This window comes from Camellia sinensis, chromosome 5 (genome assembly GCF_055761805.1).
Source record: "Camellia sinensis isolate YWXY chromosome 5, ASM5576180v1, whole genome shotgun sequence".
Lineage (NCBI taxonomy): Eukaryota > Viridiplantae > Streptophyta > Magnoliopsida > Ericales > Theaceae > Camellia > Camellia sinensis.
In genome coordinates, this window is record NC_138965.1 from 60,918,297 (window position 1) to 60,934,787 (window position 16,491).

General features: G+C 42.6%; 1 protein-coding gene across 2 annotated transcripts in view; it reads right to left on the reverse strand.

Annotated features, from left to right (window-relative positions):
• The window catches only part of LOC114290252 (putative uncharacterized protein YDL057W), a 54,509-nt gene extending 39,517 nt beyond the window's left edge, over nt 1-14,992 (reverse strand). For both annotated transcript variants that reach the window (XM_082868992.1, XM_082868993.1), the window contains exons 1-3: nt 14,780-14,992; nt 13,944-14,080; nt 13,008-13,090 (exon numbers count right to left, since the gene is read on the reverse strand). In XM_082868992.1, the coding sequence (XP_082725118.1) occupies nt 13,008-13,090; nt 13,944-14,080; nt 14,780-14,840 (281 nt within the window). In that variant the 5' untranslated portion in view covers nt 14,841-14,992. The remainder of the gene's footprint in view (nt 1-13,007; nt 13,091-13,943; nt 14,081-14,779) is intronic.
• Nucleotides 14,993-16,491: the final 1,499 nt, after the last annotated feature.

The following is a 16,491-nucleotide window of genomic DNA, read 5'->3' on the forward strand; positions in this document are numbered from 1 at the left end:
CATGGAGCGGCTAGGGCACATGAGATGATCGGCACCGGGTTTTGAAATTTAGCATTAATGAGGTCGCCTCGGGAATGTTGCACCCGTAGTTAATAAATGGGGTGGGGGCTGCGTGCGCATAGGTTCCATTTCTGCGTTCAAATCCAATAAATTATGAGAGGGAAAAAGCATTGTGTCGAACTAAGCTGGATGACTGTTGTGGATGGCAAGAAGAGTATTCTTCAACAGCAGAGGAGAAGGGAGGACACTCGCGGAGTTGGACGCAGAGATGAATCGAGGGGGTGAGCCAACGCGTACGGGGAGCAGGACATCGAGGGAACGTGAAAAACGCCAGTCCCTGCGTCATCGAAGTAGGTCACCTAGAAGAGAAAAATAGCAACGGGGCAGCTCTCCTCAACCACGTTCAAGAGGAGAAACCAGTGCGACTCCGCGCCCGTTGAGTTTTGCAGTTTTTGTGGGGAACAAACCGATGACGGAAGCAGATTCAATTGTGCACGACCCAAATGTGGTAGTTGAGTTTGCTTGACAAATTTTTCCACCAGAAGTCCAGCAGTCGGTGGTCAGTCGACCTGATTTCGAAGTGTTTCAGGAGGGCATCCATGGAGCTGTGAAAGGGCTGTATACCGCCTACGAAATCGGCATGTGTCTTCGCGCCGCGCGACGGGAGATAGAGTAGAAGGATGAACGCATTCGAAGCTTAGAAGCTCGCGCGGAGAAGGCTGAGTGCGAACTAAGAAAGGTCAAAACCACCGAGACACAATCGGCCAGACAAGTTAACCCGATCGTAGAAGAAAGGGTGACCCAACGGCTTATAAGTCATGAGATTGCCGATCATGATACGGCAAGTATGTTTGCAATAGAGGCCGTAAAGACCAAGTCTTATGAACAAGGCTTACACGATGGCCAGAAAGTCGGGATATAGAAGACTAAGGAAAAGCTCACCGAAGAGGTCTGCCGATGTGAGAACCATGGATTTAAGCACGGGTGGGTCAAGGCTCTCCAGGCCGCAGAAGCTCTTCGGGCAGCAGGCGTGGATTCGGCGTCGCCGTTATATCAGAGTCATCACTTCCCCTTTACGGCTTTCGAAATCAAGAAAAGCGACGACGAGGGGGATGCCAAATAAAACTAAAGATGAAACATATTGTATCGCTCTAATGTAGATTGGGAGCGAATTGTGTATTATCGATTAATTCAATAAAACATATTATTTTAAATGTCTGCATGTTATTTTAATTTCTCGCAATTCATATATTTGGTGTGCCAAACATTATGATCCCCTGATTTTAAGCTCATATGTAATTTGATAAATTCACATATGAGATGGTGGGTTTTTTGAATTCATAGTTGTACCGGAACGGTTGAATTTAATCAAAATGGTTTTTCTCTTGCATAATTTGTATGCTTGTTTAGTTTCTAGTATAATTTGTGGACAATAACGCCGAATAAAACTGAAGATAAAACATATTATCGATCTTCCTCCATTTTTTGTCAACTGCGCTTGTGCTTGTTATTCATAATATTCATGAAAAGCGTGCCGAGTTGGTAGGCGTTTTGCCTCGACCAAATGTGATTTTTGGTGAAGGGCACCCCGAAAGGAACTTCGAATCCGGAGGCTTACTCGGCCCAAAAGTGTCATTCATTAGTGCGGCTCCGAATTCGGAGGCTTTTAACTTGACTAATTGTGAATTCCACGAAGGGCACTCCAAATTCGGAGGCTTACTCAGCCCAAAAGTGTCGTTCACTGATGGGGCTTCGAATTCGGAGGCTTTTAACTTGGCCAATTGAGAATTCCACGAAGGGCGCTCCGAATTAGGAGGCTTACTCGGCCCAAAAGTGTCATTCACTGTTGGGGCTCCGAATTCGGAGGCTTTTAGCTTGGCAAATCGTAAATCACGAAGGGCGCTCCGAATCCTGAGGCTTACTCGGCCCAAAAGTGTCATTCACTGATGGGGCTCCGAATTCGGAGGCTTTTTACTTGGCCAATTGTGAATCACGAAGGGCGCTCCGAATCCGGAGGCTTACTTGGCCCAAAAGTGTCATTCACTTATGGGACTCCAAATTCGGAGGCTTACTCAGCCCAAAAGTGTCATTCACTGATGGGGCTCCAAATTCGGAGGCTTTTTACTTAGCCAATCGTGAATCACGAAGGGCGCTCCGAATCCGAAGGCTTACTTGGCCCAAAAGTGTCATTCACTGATGGGGCTCCGAATTCGGAGGCTTTTAACTTGGCCAATCGCGAATTCCATGAAGGGCGCTCCGAATTCGGAGGCTTACTTGGCCCAAAAGTGTCATTCACTGATGGGGCTCCGAATTCGGAGGCTTTTAGCTTGGCCAATCGTGAATAATAAAGGGCACTCCGAATCCAGAGGCTTACTCGGCCCAAAAGTGTCATTCATTGATGGGGCTCCGAATTTGGAGGCTTTTAGCTTGGCCAATCGTGAATCATGAAGGGCGCTCCGAATCCGGAGGCTTACTCGGCCCAAAAGTGTCATTCACTTATGGGGCTCCGAATTCAGAGGCTTTTTACTTGGTCAATCGTGAATCACGAAGGGCGCTCCGAATCCGGAGGCTTACTTGGCCCAAAAGTGTCATTCACTTATGAGGCTCCGAATTCGGAGGCTTTTTACTTGGCCAATCATGAATTTCACGAAGGGCGCTCCAAATCCGGAGGCTTACTCGGCCCAAAAGTGTCATTCACTGATGGAGCTCCGAATTCAGAGGCTTTTAACTTGGCCAATTGCGAATTCCACGAAGGGCGCTCCGAATTCGGAGGCTTACTTGGCCAAAAAGTGTCATTCACTGATGGGGTTCCGAATTCGGAAGCTTTTAGCTTGGCCAATCGTGAATAATAAAGGGCACTCCGAATCCGGAGGCTTACTTGGCCCAAAAGTGTCATTCATTGATGGGGCTCCGAATTTGGAGGCTTTTAGCTTGGCCAATCGTGAATCACAAAGGGCGCTCCGAATCCGAAGGCTTACTCGGCCCAAAAGTGTCATTCACTGATAGGGCTCCGAATTCGGAGGCTTTTAACTTGGCCAATCGCGAATTCCATGAAGGGCACTCCGAATTCGGAGGCTTACTTGGCCCAAAAGTGTCATTCACTGATGGGGCTCCGAATTCGGAGGCTTTTAGCTTGGCCAATCGTGAATAATAAAGGGCGCTCCGAATCTAGAGGCTTACTTGGCCCAAAAGTGTCATTCATTGATGGGGCTCCGAATTTGGAGGCTTTTAGCTTGGCCAATCGTGAATCACGAAGGGCGCTCCGAATCCGGAGGCTTACTCGGCCCAAAAGTGTCATTCACTTATGGGGCTCCGAATTCAGAGGCTTTTTACTTGGTCAATCGTGAATCACGAAGGGTGCTCCGAATCCGGAGGCTTACTTGGCCCAAAAGTGTCATTCACTTATGAGGCTCCGAATTCAGAGGCTTTTTACTTGGCCAATCATGAATTTCACGAAGGGCACTCCGAATCCGGAGGCTTACTTGGCCCAAAAGTGTCATTCACTTATGAGGCTCCGAATTCGGAGGCTTTTTACTTGGCCAATCATGAATTTCACGAAGGGCGCTCCGAATCCGGAGGCTTACTCGGCCCAAAAGTGTCATTCACTGATGGAGCTCCGAATTCAGAGGCTTTTAACTTGGCCAATTGCGAATTTCACGAAGGGTGCTCCGAATTCGGAGGCTTACTTGGCCCAAAAGTGTCATTCACTGATGGGGTTCCGAATTCAAAGGCTTTTAGCTTGGCCAATCGTGAATAATAAAGGGCACTCCGAATCCGGAGGCTTACTTGGCCCAAAAGTGTCATTCATTGATGGGGCTCCGAATTTGGAGGCTTTTAGCTTGGCCAATCGTGAATCACGAAGGGCGCTCCGAATCCAGAGGCTTACTCGGCCCAAAAGTGTCATTCACTTATGGGGCTCCAAATTCGAAGGCTTTTAACTTCAAACTAAAACTTCATATAGTGAGATAAGTATTCTTGCATTATAACAGTGAAAGTTTGTACACGGCGAACATTCAAAACGAGTTATCATGCCCCACAGGTTGGGTTAATGATAGAATTTACGCAAATGCGTGGAATTCCAAGGACGTGGCAGACTTTTGCCGGACATGTCTTTGAGCCGATATGCCCCTGTTCCCGCGATTGAATCGATCTGATAGGGGCCGTCCTAGTTAGGACCCAGTTTTCCGTCAGCCGGATTCCTGGCAGCTGGGAGTACTTTCTTGAGGACCAATTCTCCTGGGGTATAACGGCGTAGATGAACATGTCGATTATACGACTTCGCGAGCTGTTGCTGGTACCGTGCCATGGATGCAAGGGCACGGTCTCGTCGTTCTTCAATCAGAGTCAAGTCCAAGGCCAACATCATGTCATTTTGGCACATATCAAAAACTTTCGATTTCAAGGTTGGGAGACCGATCTCGAAGGGGAAGATTGCCTAGGTTCCGAAGCATAAAGCAAACGGCGTTTCCCCAGTAGATCGCCTCGGAGTGGTACGATGAGCCCACAATACACTCGGCAATTCTTCGACCCATTTGCCTTTAGCTTTCTCCAGCCTCTTCTTGATGCCGTCCAGGATGGTTTTGTTGGAGGCTTCAACTTGACCGTTGCTCTGTGGATAAGCCGGGGTAGAGAAATAGAGCCAAATACCATACGTGCTGCATAATTCTCGATAAACTCCACAATCAAATTGGGTGCCGTTGTCTGAAATGAGTGCTCTTGGAATACTGAATCACGTTATGATATTCTTCCATACAAAATGCCTAACATCGGCATCTCGAATGTGTGTTAATGCCTCCGCTTCGACCCATTTTATGAAGTAATCTGTTGCGACTATCAAGAATCGCTTGTTCCCTGGGGCTCGTGGCAATGGCCCGATGATATCAAGCCCCCATTGAGCAAACGGCCAAGGGCTAGTGATTGAGCTCAACTCCTCAGCAGGTAAATGGGTTAAAGGGGAAAACTTCTGGCACTGTTCGCATTTCTTGACATAACACTCGGCATCGACTCTCATGGTCGGCCAATAATACCCCTGTGTTACAGCTCGATGAGCCAAAGAACGCCCACCAGAATGGGCACCGCAACTACCTTCGTGTATCTCAGTCAAGAGTTCTTCGACTTTATCCGGATGGACGCATTCTAGGTATGGACCAAAAAGGGATTTCTTGTAGAGCTTTCCCTGCAGATCGAGGTAATATCGCAGGGCTTTGTTTCGTAGTTTGTGGGCTTCTTTCTTGTCCATCGGGAGCTGTTCGGAAGATAAAAATGCAGCGATAGGGTCCATCTAACTTGGACCTAATTCTATGATATTGATCTGACTCGACTCTACGGGGCAATGCTCAGCTCAGGGATGAATCCTACTTCAATTGTCCGTTTAATTTCTGAGTTGATGGCAGAGGCTAGGCAGGCCAGGGCATCGGCGTGCATGTTCTGATCCCGGGTTATTTGATTTAGTTCATGATGGTCGAATTTTGCGAGTAAAGAACTTGCCGTTTTCATGTAAGCTGCCATACGGTCATTTTTGGCTGCGTATTCCCCTTTCAATTGGTTGATGACTAGCTTTGAGCCGCAGAAGATAAGCAGCCGCCGAGCACCAAGGAGAAGTGCATTCCATAAGCCGGTTAATAGTGCTTCGTATTCGGCCTCATTGTTCGATGCTTCAAAGCCCAGTTTGACTGCCTGCTTGATTATTACCCCGTCAGGAGCCATGATTACTACGCCCACCCCACTGCCGTGTTAATTGGATGATCCATCACAGTACAACTGCCAAATGTCCCCAACATAAATTCTCCAGTTTGGCTTAGGTTGAATTTGATCAGACTTAAAGTCGGCGAGGCCTCCAGTGAATTTGGCCACAAAGTCGGCGAGCACTTGCCCCTTGATTGAGGTTCTAGGCAAAAACTGAATATCGGACTGGCCGAGTTCAAGAGCCCACTTTGAAACACGCCCTGATGCTTCTGCACTACGGAGTACTGATCGGAGAGGGTAATCCGTTAGTACCCCGATGGTATGCCCCTGAAAGTAATGCATCAATTTTCTTGCTGCCATGACGAGAGCTAGGATGAGTTTTTCCAATGGAAGGTAATGTGTTTCGGCGTCAACCATTGCTTTGCTCACATAATACACTGGCCGCTGCTCCCCAAGCTCTTCCTTTAACAGTACGGCGCTGACGGCCCGGTCGGAAACTGCCAGATATAAAATGAACGGATCACCTGCTGAAGGTGTTGTCAAGAGTGGAACTAATCGGAGATGAGTCTTCAGACCGTTGAAAGCGGCTTCGCACTCAGGGGTTCATCCAAAAGCTCTACCTTGCCGAAGGGTATAAAAGAATTGTCGGCAGCGATCTGTGGAACGACTCATGAACCTGTTGAGTGCGGCGGCCATCCCCATCAGCTTTTGAACCTCCTTGACCGATCAAGGAGAGCCGAGTTCTAAAATTGCTGTGATTTGCCTCGGGTTGACTTCGATTCCGCGGTGGTTAACGATGTAGCCAAGGAATTTGCCGGATCCGATCCCAAATGCACACTTGGAAGCGTTCAGCTTTATTTTGTACTTGCGTAGAATGCCGAATGTCTCTTCCAAATCAGCTAGATGAGTTTGCTCTTCTTTGGACTTGACCACCATATCGTCAATGTACACTTCCATAGTACGGCCGAGTTGCTCCTTGAACATGGCAGTGACTAGTCTTTGGTAAGTTGCCCCCGCATTCTCCAGCCTGAAAGGCATAACCTTATAGCAATAGGTTCCTCTTGGGGTAAGGAATGCAGTTTTGTCTTGGTCCTCCAGATGCATGGCAATTTGATGGTAGCCCCTGTAGGCATCCAGGAAGCTCATACGTTGATGATGTGCCGTGGCATCTACGAGTTGGTCTATTTTGGGGAGGGGAAAACAATCCTTGGGACAAGCTTTGTTCAAGTCCGTGAAATCCACACAAACACGCCAAGTCCCATTTTTCTTCTTTACAACCACAAACAACCATGTAGGATAGGTCACTTCCCGGATTGCCCTAGCATCAAGCAACCGGTCAACTTTTTTAACAACGGCAACAGTGTGTTCTGCGGCTGGCCGCCGACTTTTCTGAATAATCGGCTTATATTTGGGGTCAACATTTAAACGATGTTGAGAAACAGATGGATCCACCCCCGGCATCTCATACGGTGACCATGCAAATACATCAAGGTTGCCGAGTAAGAAGGTAATTAGCTGCTGTCTATCGACTTTATTTAGGGAGGCACCGACCATGAAGAACCTATCTGGATTTCCGTCAATTTCAACTCAATCCAGGGCTTCTGTAGCTTTTTCACTGGGAGCCGCCCAACATCGTCGAGGTTCTCTCGATCCGGTACCTCAATAGAATTCACTTCCAACTCTCTTGGTGTCTTTGCGGCAAGAAGATAACATGCTTGTGCCGATTTCTGGGAACCACAGATTTGTTCAATGCCGCGTTCAGTCGGGAAATGGAGCAGTTGATGATAGGTGCTTGGCATGGTCAGCATGGTATGCAGCCAAGTTCGTCCCATTATGAGATTATATGGCGAAGGAAGCTTCACAACCAAAAATTCCACATCCACTGATCGGGAGCCCGCTTGAACTGGTAGTGTGATTTTGCCCAACGGGTATTCTGGATTAGTGTTGAAGCCGAATAACGGATAATGAGCCGGAGACAGGTCCGACTCAGTGAAGCCGAGTTTGATAAAGGTCTTGTAGTACATAACTTCTGATGTACTCCCCTGGTCAATGAGAACACGTTCAACGGTGAATCGGTTTACGCGTAGTTCGATGACCAAGGGATCAATGTGCGGAAGCATTACGTCGACCAAATCAGAATCATCGAAAGAAATACTCGTAGCTTCATAGGGCCATTTCACCGGTGTGATTTGCTTTTGGGGGTTAGGATGCGACAGAATTGTATTTACCGCGGATGTCGTCGGCAAGCTGTATATCATGTGGATTACGCCGAGTGGAGGTGAATCCTGTCATAAAGCAACTGTTTTGGTTGGGTTGTTCTTTCGGATGTGTTGTTGAAGCCGACCGTCCTGCACCAACTCCTCAACGCATAGCAATTGTCAGTATCATGACCGTGGTCCTTGTGATATTCGCACCGTCTATCCCGTCTCCTCGTGTCGGGAGGTCCCATCATTTTGAGTGGCCATTTGAAAAACGGAAGGTGTTGAACCTTAGACATGACCGTGCTGATCGGCTTTGACAATTCCGTATATTTCTTGTCCGCGCGCCTTGTGCGCCTGCTATCCACTTGAAGTTGTTCATTAGCCCGATGGGAACATTGGTCATTTGATCAGCCCGAATCTCGTCTTTTGTCTCGTTTAGCTCGATTCCGTGGTTCAGGGCTCCGTGATGGTACATAATTTATCAGCTGAACGATTTCAAATGGGGCCATCTTGTTGGCATTGTGCCCAGCTTTGACCCGCAAGGCGTCATCTTCTACTTTGCATTATTCCTCGACTTTCTTCATTAACGACCAGACTATTTTAGGGGGCCTTCTGGTCAAGGAACTGCGGAGGACACAATCAGGATGCAACCCCATTTTAAAGGCAGTGACGGCCATGGAGTCATTGTAGAGATCATCTACGAGATTAAAGCATTCCCAATAACGCGCCGAATAAGCACGTAGGGTTTCCCCTGGTTAAATTTGCATTGCCCAGAGAGAATCAGCCTGCTTTAGCTAGACCTCATTGGTGATGAACCTTGCCCTGAAGAATTTTTGGAGTTGATGGAAGCTCTTAATTGATGCCGGTTCCAATTTATAATACCATCTGACGGCCAATGGTCCCAAACTGCTGGGAAATATTCGACACATGAGGGCCTCGTCGTCTGCATGTAGTGTCATGGCTTGCTTGTAATGACGGCTGTAACCGGTGGGGTCTGATTTTCCATCATATAGGGTGAATGATGGAGCTTTGAACTTTTTGGGTAGTACCGCCCTTGCGATCTGTCGCACAAAGGGGTTATGTTGATCCTCTTCGCCTGAATCATTTCTTCTTCGTTTAGTCCTTGCATGCGGACTCCCTTCAGAAGAACTGGAGACTTCGACTCGTCCCTTCGTTTTGGATTCTGGGGATGACGAGTCAAAATCACTGCCACTATCTTGTTTCTGAATTCGAGGTCGTCGACCATCCTTTCTCAGAGGTCGTTCCGGATCTTGGCGCGCGGCTTGTTGGGATTTTGCCACCTCCAAGGCCAAATCCTGTTGAAGACGCTCGTTCTCTGCCATCATGTTTTCCAACCTCTGTTCGTTTTGCTTCCCCTGATCCAAATTGCTTGCATTGTCTCATGTGCTGATGTCGAAGGTGAGGTCTGGGCAGCTGAGTTGAAGTTCAAGGCTCTTCATGCGGTAATGTCTTCTAGTCCAAGCAGGTTGCTTGGAGTGGTATCAACTCGTGGTGTAAGGTCGTCAGCGACTACTAGAGGATCTTCCGTCACGCCCACTATGGATGTGCTAGAGTATTCCCACAGACGGTGCCAATTGTGGGAAAGTGGTTTGGAAATACTCTTTGGATCCAATGGGACGCTCGAGATCCTCAGCTAGTCGCCTGAAAAGGAATGAACACTCCGGTCGGGGGTACCGGAATTAACACTCCGACAGATAAGTCAGCGTATACTCTTTTGGTTGCTCATATCTTAAGTTAAACTTCTTTGTTCTCACATACCTCTCTTTGGCGGATGTTCCTCTATTTATATTCTTTCCCTTGGGCCTTAGGGTCGGGCCCACCCTTGATCCATTGCACGTCTATTTATTCGGCTCTTGTTCTGCTAGTTGAAATGCCGATTATCCTATTCGGCTCTGTGGTCGACAAGGATCAATGCCGAGTACAAATTTCGTCCTTGACTGATCTCATATCTGTATCCGGCCTTATTGCCCCCCGAAATATTCGGCTCCCACAACTAGTTATGTATCTTGCTTGTTATGATATGGATTGGGGGTCCGTTTCCTACCGGGTGAGGCCGGTAAAACTTGATGCCTTGACAAAGATTCCTCTCCCTTCTGGTTTGTGCCTGGTAAAGTGTGAATGGAGGTCCGTTTCTCTCCGGGTGGGACCGGTAAAGCGTGGCACCTTGTGATAGGTTCCCCTTCCTTTCGGTTTACGTGCGTGGTGCGGGTCGGTGCGGTTTGAGAGAAAAATAGAAACTGTATGGCGGGTGGCGGATTGATAAAAGTATCACTAGAATTTGCCATTTTCCTTATCAAAAATCGATGGTTCGGTTGGCAAATAATGGCAGATTTGCCTTGGCGGTTCGGGCGGATTGGCGGTTTATAAAAAATATAATTCAAATTACAAAACTTAAATCAAAGAGTAAAAAAAAGACGAGAGATACCGTGATGTTAAGCATCTTACGAAGCTTTCTTCTGATGCAGCAAGTGTAGCAACAACATGATAATATCAACGACTATGCCATCATTTCATTACAAGCATCTGTGGAAGCTACAATGATCAAATACAATACATAAAATTAATATCATTCAAGGTTTACAATATATTGAAAATGTTTACTGTTGAAAAGTATTTAGATTGAAAAGTGAGCTGGTGCAAGTTTGCAACATGACCAGAAAAAAAAAAGATTGAAAAGTGAATTGGAATCCAACTTTATTTTGGATTACTGACATCTTGAATTCCCCTCGAGCAGTAATGTAATACTATATTTTAAGGTATAGAATAACAAGCAAACTTAAGTTAAAAAAAAATTTTAGAATCTTATAAAACATGATTTAATAGCGGTGCGGGTCGGTGCGATTTGGAAGAAAAATAGAAACCGGCGGATTGACAAAAGTGTCACTAGAATTTGCCATTTTTCTTACCAAAAACCGGCGGTTCGATTGGCAAATAATAACGAATTTGCCTTAGCGGTGCGGTTCGGTGCGGTTTCGGCGGTATTATGCACACCCCTACGTCCGGTAAAGTGTGACCTTGGGGTCGTTCCCCTCCGGGTGAGGTCGGTAAAGGGTTGTGTTATTTAGGTTGTAACATTTACCATCTATGTTGTATGCCCATGGAAATGGAATTGGAAGTATGTATTACTCTCAGCTTTTTTTTTTTGGGATGTATGTGTTTCTCAGTTTCATATTGTGGGTGTCCCTTGCCCTTGGACCAATGGCCAGGAAAGGTGGTAGATGTATTGTAGATGCATATAGTGTATTGGCATGTGGGGTCGGGTTATGACTAGTACATATCCAGTATGTGTGAACGTGTTTTCAAAACTAATGTTTAAATGGAATTCTTTTATGTCAACATGGAAGGTTTTTATTAAAAGAAAGCGAGGTTTTGCAATGTTCTGAAGTGAAAAGGAAGTTAGAAAGACAAGTTATTTTCTATTGTGTTGTGTTAAAAAGATAATTTTTGGGGAAAAATATATTTATATAAGTACACTTTTGGATATAAACCGTCACATTACTTATACGGTAGGTTGTGCATGCATGATCATATCTAACTATATGTTGTGATTGGTTAGGATCTTTGGAATCTCTATGGGGCATTGTGCTCATCCCACATATTGACAAATTTTTTAGGTGCATGACTAGAAGATTGTTCAGGACTTGAGGTCTTTTGTTATGTTTGGCTACGGGGCCTTTTATTTGTTGGTTGAACGCCACACATTATATAAGGGTAGATCCCTTTTATTTATTGTTATTCGATGTAAGCTTAAGGACTTTGTACCAGATTTTATCTATATGCCATCATCACATCGAGAGTGAATGTTATTATGTACTTATAATTTTGTTGGCTTGTGTTTGATATTTTCAAATTAGTAATAATATAAAGGATTTGGTAATGAATTTGGGTAATAAAAGCTGGGACATTACAAGTTGTTTGGATCATCTAGCAAATCCATAGTTTCCATTCATTGGGAATTTCAATATAAATGGGAAGAAAAAAAATACTTAGGAAGAACAACAATCTCCTTGGTAAAAAAATAAAAAATAAAATAAAAACCCCCACGAGCAGCTGCTAGTCAAAATCCACTAGATCAAAAGTATAATACAAATGCTTAGGCAAACAACTTACATCCCTACCCTAGATGCGTTAGCCTTGACACCTTCCCCTTCAAGCTCGAAAGTTCAAACTCCACTTGTGGCTCTAACACTACTACTATCAACATAATTTTGTCTACATGTTCACTCCTTGTGACTACGATCACAATTGGCTAGTTGCCAGGAATTACCAATGCATTAAAAGTAATCCAAGTGCTTATGATCTGTATGTAATTTTTATCAAAACAATCAAAGGAGGGTTTCCACAAATTAAAGCTCATCAACATAAGATTCTTCTTCTGTATATACATGTACAAAAAGTCGCTAAGGGACTCTTGTTTTTATGTCTTTGTGTATCAGATAGAAAAACATCAACTCCTTAATTCCAAAGCCAAGTTGTGAAAAGATTCAGAGATCCGTAGGCCTGCTCAAGCACACATTGGGAGAGCTTCCAGTCCTAGAATTTGGATTTTTTATGACAATTGAAGGACCTGTGTGTCTACACAAGAAATGATAGTTCTATTAAAGTGGGCAAAAAACAACGCTCAATTAGTACACATAAATGTGTGTTTGCGAGGGGAAAGATTGGGTACACACCTAACCTTTGACATAATGCACAGAGTGGTTGCCCTATGCCTTGAACCCATAACCTCAAGGTTATTAGGCCAAGATTCTATTAAAGTGGGTCCATGATTAAAAAAAGCAAGTTAAAAGTTATTAGTGAATGATACGGCATACATCTACATAACTGCATTGCACAGACTCCTAATATTACGGAGGTGGCAATTTTTTAGCACTATAAGATAATTCCACTAGGGAAAAGAAAAAAAAGTACTGAGTTAAAAACAAGTGAAAAACTATAACTTAGCAAATAAGAAGGCCAAGTCCAAGTTAAAAAGAAACGATGTGAGTGAACCCACCAAATGAGCCTCAATCTATCAAACCACCAACCACTTAATAATACCTGTTACATACCAAAAATAATTCCAAGTCAGTTTTTACACCCTTTCATTTACAAGCTTACCCATTTCCAGCAAAGTCAAAGCGGAAGGCAGTGATTCCTTCTTTTTCTAAAGCAACAGCAACGTTCACCATAATGTCCCGTTCCTGGAGCAGAAACATGAGCTATAAGATCATTCCCACAATCAGCAAAAAACATCAGATAGTCCAAGAATGACCTTATGTAAGCTATCAATGGAAAAGTAGTTTGAAGAAAATATTCTCAAAATAGCATGACTTATATTTGGCTATTTCAAGATCTCCCAAAACAGCAAATGGCTAAATTGAGTGCGGCACATTTTTAAAGGCTTTCTATCATTTCTCAACTCTTAACTGACTTGATTAATTTACCACTAATAGTATGCACTAGAAGAAACCAGTGCAAAAAAAAAACCTCATTTGCTCACCCAAAAAAGAGAAAATGAGTCCCACTTTATTGCAACACAGGCAGGTTCATATTACTTCTCTGTTATTATGAAGCTTCTTAAACTGGAGCAAGTAGCAGATTTACAACAATTGATAACTCCCCAAGGTGACACAAGAATAATACAAGCTAAAGAAAGAATAAATATTGCTCCCACCAAGCTATTTTACAGGATAAACAGCAATGAGAACACCTATATGCATCAAATATTTATAAGTTCAATTTTTAAAAAGACCTAATCAATATGATCTGCATTCTACAACATTACACAGGAACACTTTGCTTTCTAAGTTTCTAACATATAATACAACACAATTTGCCAATCTCAGGAGGTTAGAATAACTTTTGTTGTCTACTTGCCTTACTATGTCTTTGATTGATTTGATAGAGGGAAAAAATAACATTTAATAGTAGAGTAGATGCACTACAAACATACTAAAACACAAATAAAGCCTCAACATCATAATTACCATTATGCATCATAACCACACTAGACAGCAAAATCCAGCTTCAAGTTCGAGTATCATGATTACTGACCTTTGTGGATCGAAAACCATGGCACAATATCACAATCTCCACAGATCCAGTTTCATGTAGTATACCAACAAGTTTTTCGCCAAACTTGTTTGGTATTGTGATTTTCTGTTGCGACGCCGGCATTACCGAAACATTCACTAGAAACATCACAGATGGTTCTTAAGAGGACAGCAATTATAACACAAAAATCTCTCTTTTCATACTAAGTACAACTATACACAGCCAGCTCTGAATTCTGTCCACAATAAATCCTCATAGAGTCATCATCTGAAGTTTCATTTATAAATCACAAAATACTTTACAGTCAATATTTTTGTGGATGCTATCACTAACTATTTCTATTATGTGCTGCATGAAAAAACATTGCTAGTAATAAAGAAGTGAAGCTTTTTTAATCATCTAGTCTGTATGTCATTTGATTTGTTCTATGAGGAACAACCAACAACTAGTTGTTGTGACTTATTCTAATCCACACACGGGTACTCAACAAGCAACGATTTTCCACACCTAATTAACAGTTATATTTCTGCATCAATAATTAAGAATCACATACTTGCCACAACTAATTCACTCCATTAAAATCAACAAACAATGACTAGCCACGATTAAGAGCATGTCTAATCCTCAACCAATTCTGTCAACACTCAATATTATTACTCGAATTTGATAATTTTTTTTAAAAAGAGTACGGATTGATTTAATCAAAGTTTCACTCAAATTTAAATGAAAAGAAGAAAAAAAAAAGTTAAAAAAGGATTGAAGATCGGGATTATATTTCTCATTCTAATACATATATATATATATATATATATATATGAATCGAAAGATTGTCGCACCAGGATTTTGTGAAGTAGGCAGAGACATGTTGAGTGTTGTTGTTACTCGATGTGTTGCCATAGATTAATCAATAGAATACCTGCGCTGTGCCTTCACTCGTGAATGACTCACTGACTTACCTCTCTCTCTCTCTCTGTCTCTCTCAAGTTCCGTCGGTAACAGCGAGACAGAATAGTGGAGCACAGTGACTTGAAACTACGGAAACAGAATGAAATTCAACATATTCTGCTACACTCCCCTTTCATTATTTATTTTTATTTTTTTAAAATTCTCATAAATTTTTGAAAAATTTACCTATAAATCTTATGTTAAGGAATGATGATCCGTTTATTCTCAATAATATTTTTTATAGATTAATTAGTCTAATTGATTTTGGAAAGGTAAATTTAATATATTACTTGAAAATTAGATTTACGATTATATCCTTGTATCTACTATATTTATTTCTCTTTCTTCTTCTTTTTTTTTTTTTTTCTTTTGTGCTAGAAAAAAGTTATATAATCCATGGGAATTAAATTTTGGATGAATTGTATATGGGAATCTTTTTTTATCTAGAAAACATTTTATAATGAGTACAAAAATTATTCAAACATTCCTTCAAACTTTTTAAAAGGAGTACAAAAAACTTCTTGGTAAGCTTTAGGCAAATGTATTCAAACTTTAGCACTCTAATGTAACACTCAAATGTAACACTTCAATGTAAAATTCCAAAAAAAAAAATTTACTATACTTTTTCCAAATATAACACTCCAAAAGAACTTTCTAGTGTAAAAACTCTAATGTAACACACAAAAAACTCTGTACTATACTTTTTTCAAACGTAACACTCTAATTTAACACGTCAAAAAAATGATGTGGAATTCTTCAAATAATTCCAAAAGGATTGTAGGATTCTTCAAACCATTCTAATAGGAGTGCAAAAATTCTTTAGTAAACTTTGAGCAAATTTATAATTTCAAATTGTGAGTGTTACGTTTGGAAAAAATATATTTAAGAGTTTTTATGTGTTACATTGGAGTGTTAGGAAAAAGTACACTAAGGAGTTTTTTTTAAAGTGTTATGTTGTTACGTTTAGAAAGAGTGTACTAAATTTTTTTTATTAAAGTGTTACGTTATTGGAGTGTTATATTAAAGTGTTACATTTTTATTCGTAATGTAGGATTTGCTTCAGAAGGAGGGAAAATCCAAAACTCTATAGTGTAGATTGCTCAAATATGTAATATTACATTTGGAGAAACTCACTTTTCTCCCTAAAAAGAAAAAATTAAATCTAAACATGTAAGGTGCCGTTTGGTAACACTTACGTTTTCAGTTTTCTGTTTATATTTACAAAAATTTTAAAAACTGAAATAAAAACTTGTTTGGTAAAATTTTTGATTTATAAATCAGTGGTCTCAGTTTATAAATTTGGCCAAAAAATGAAAACACAAAAAATGTGTTTCCGTTTTGAGTTTTGAGTTTTTTTTTTTTTTACCACCCAACACTAGCCACCACCCGCCACCATTTTCCACCACCGTCTTCCGCCACTACTACCCGCCACCCACTTCCCACCACTACCTGCCACCACCACTCACCACCCACCTGCCACCACCACCCGCTACCACTACCCACCAGCCACCTGCCACCTACTCGCCACCAACATCTACCCTTCACCGCCACCGCCACCACCATCACCACCCACCTGCTATCCACCCGCCACCACCATCCACCC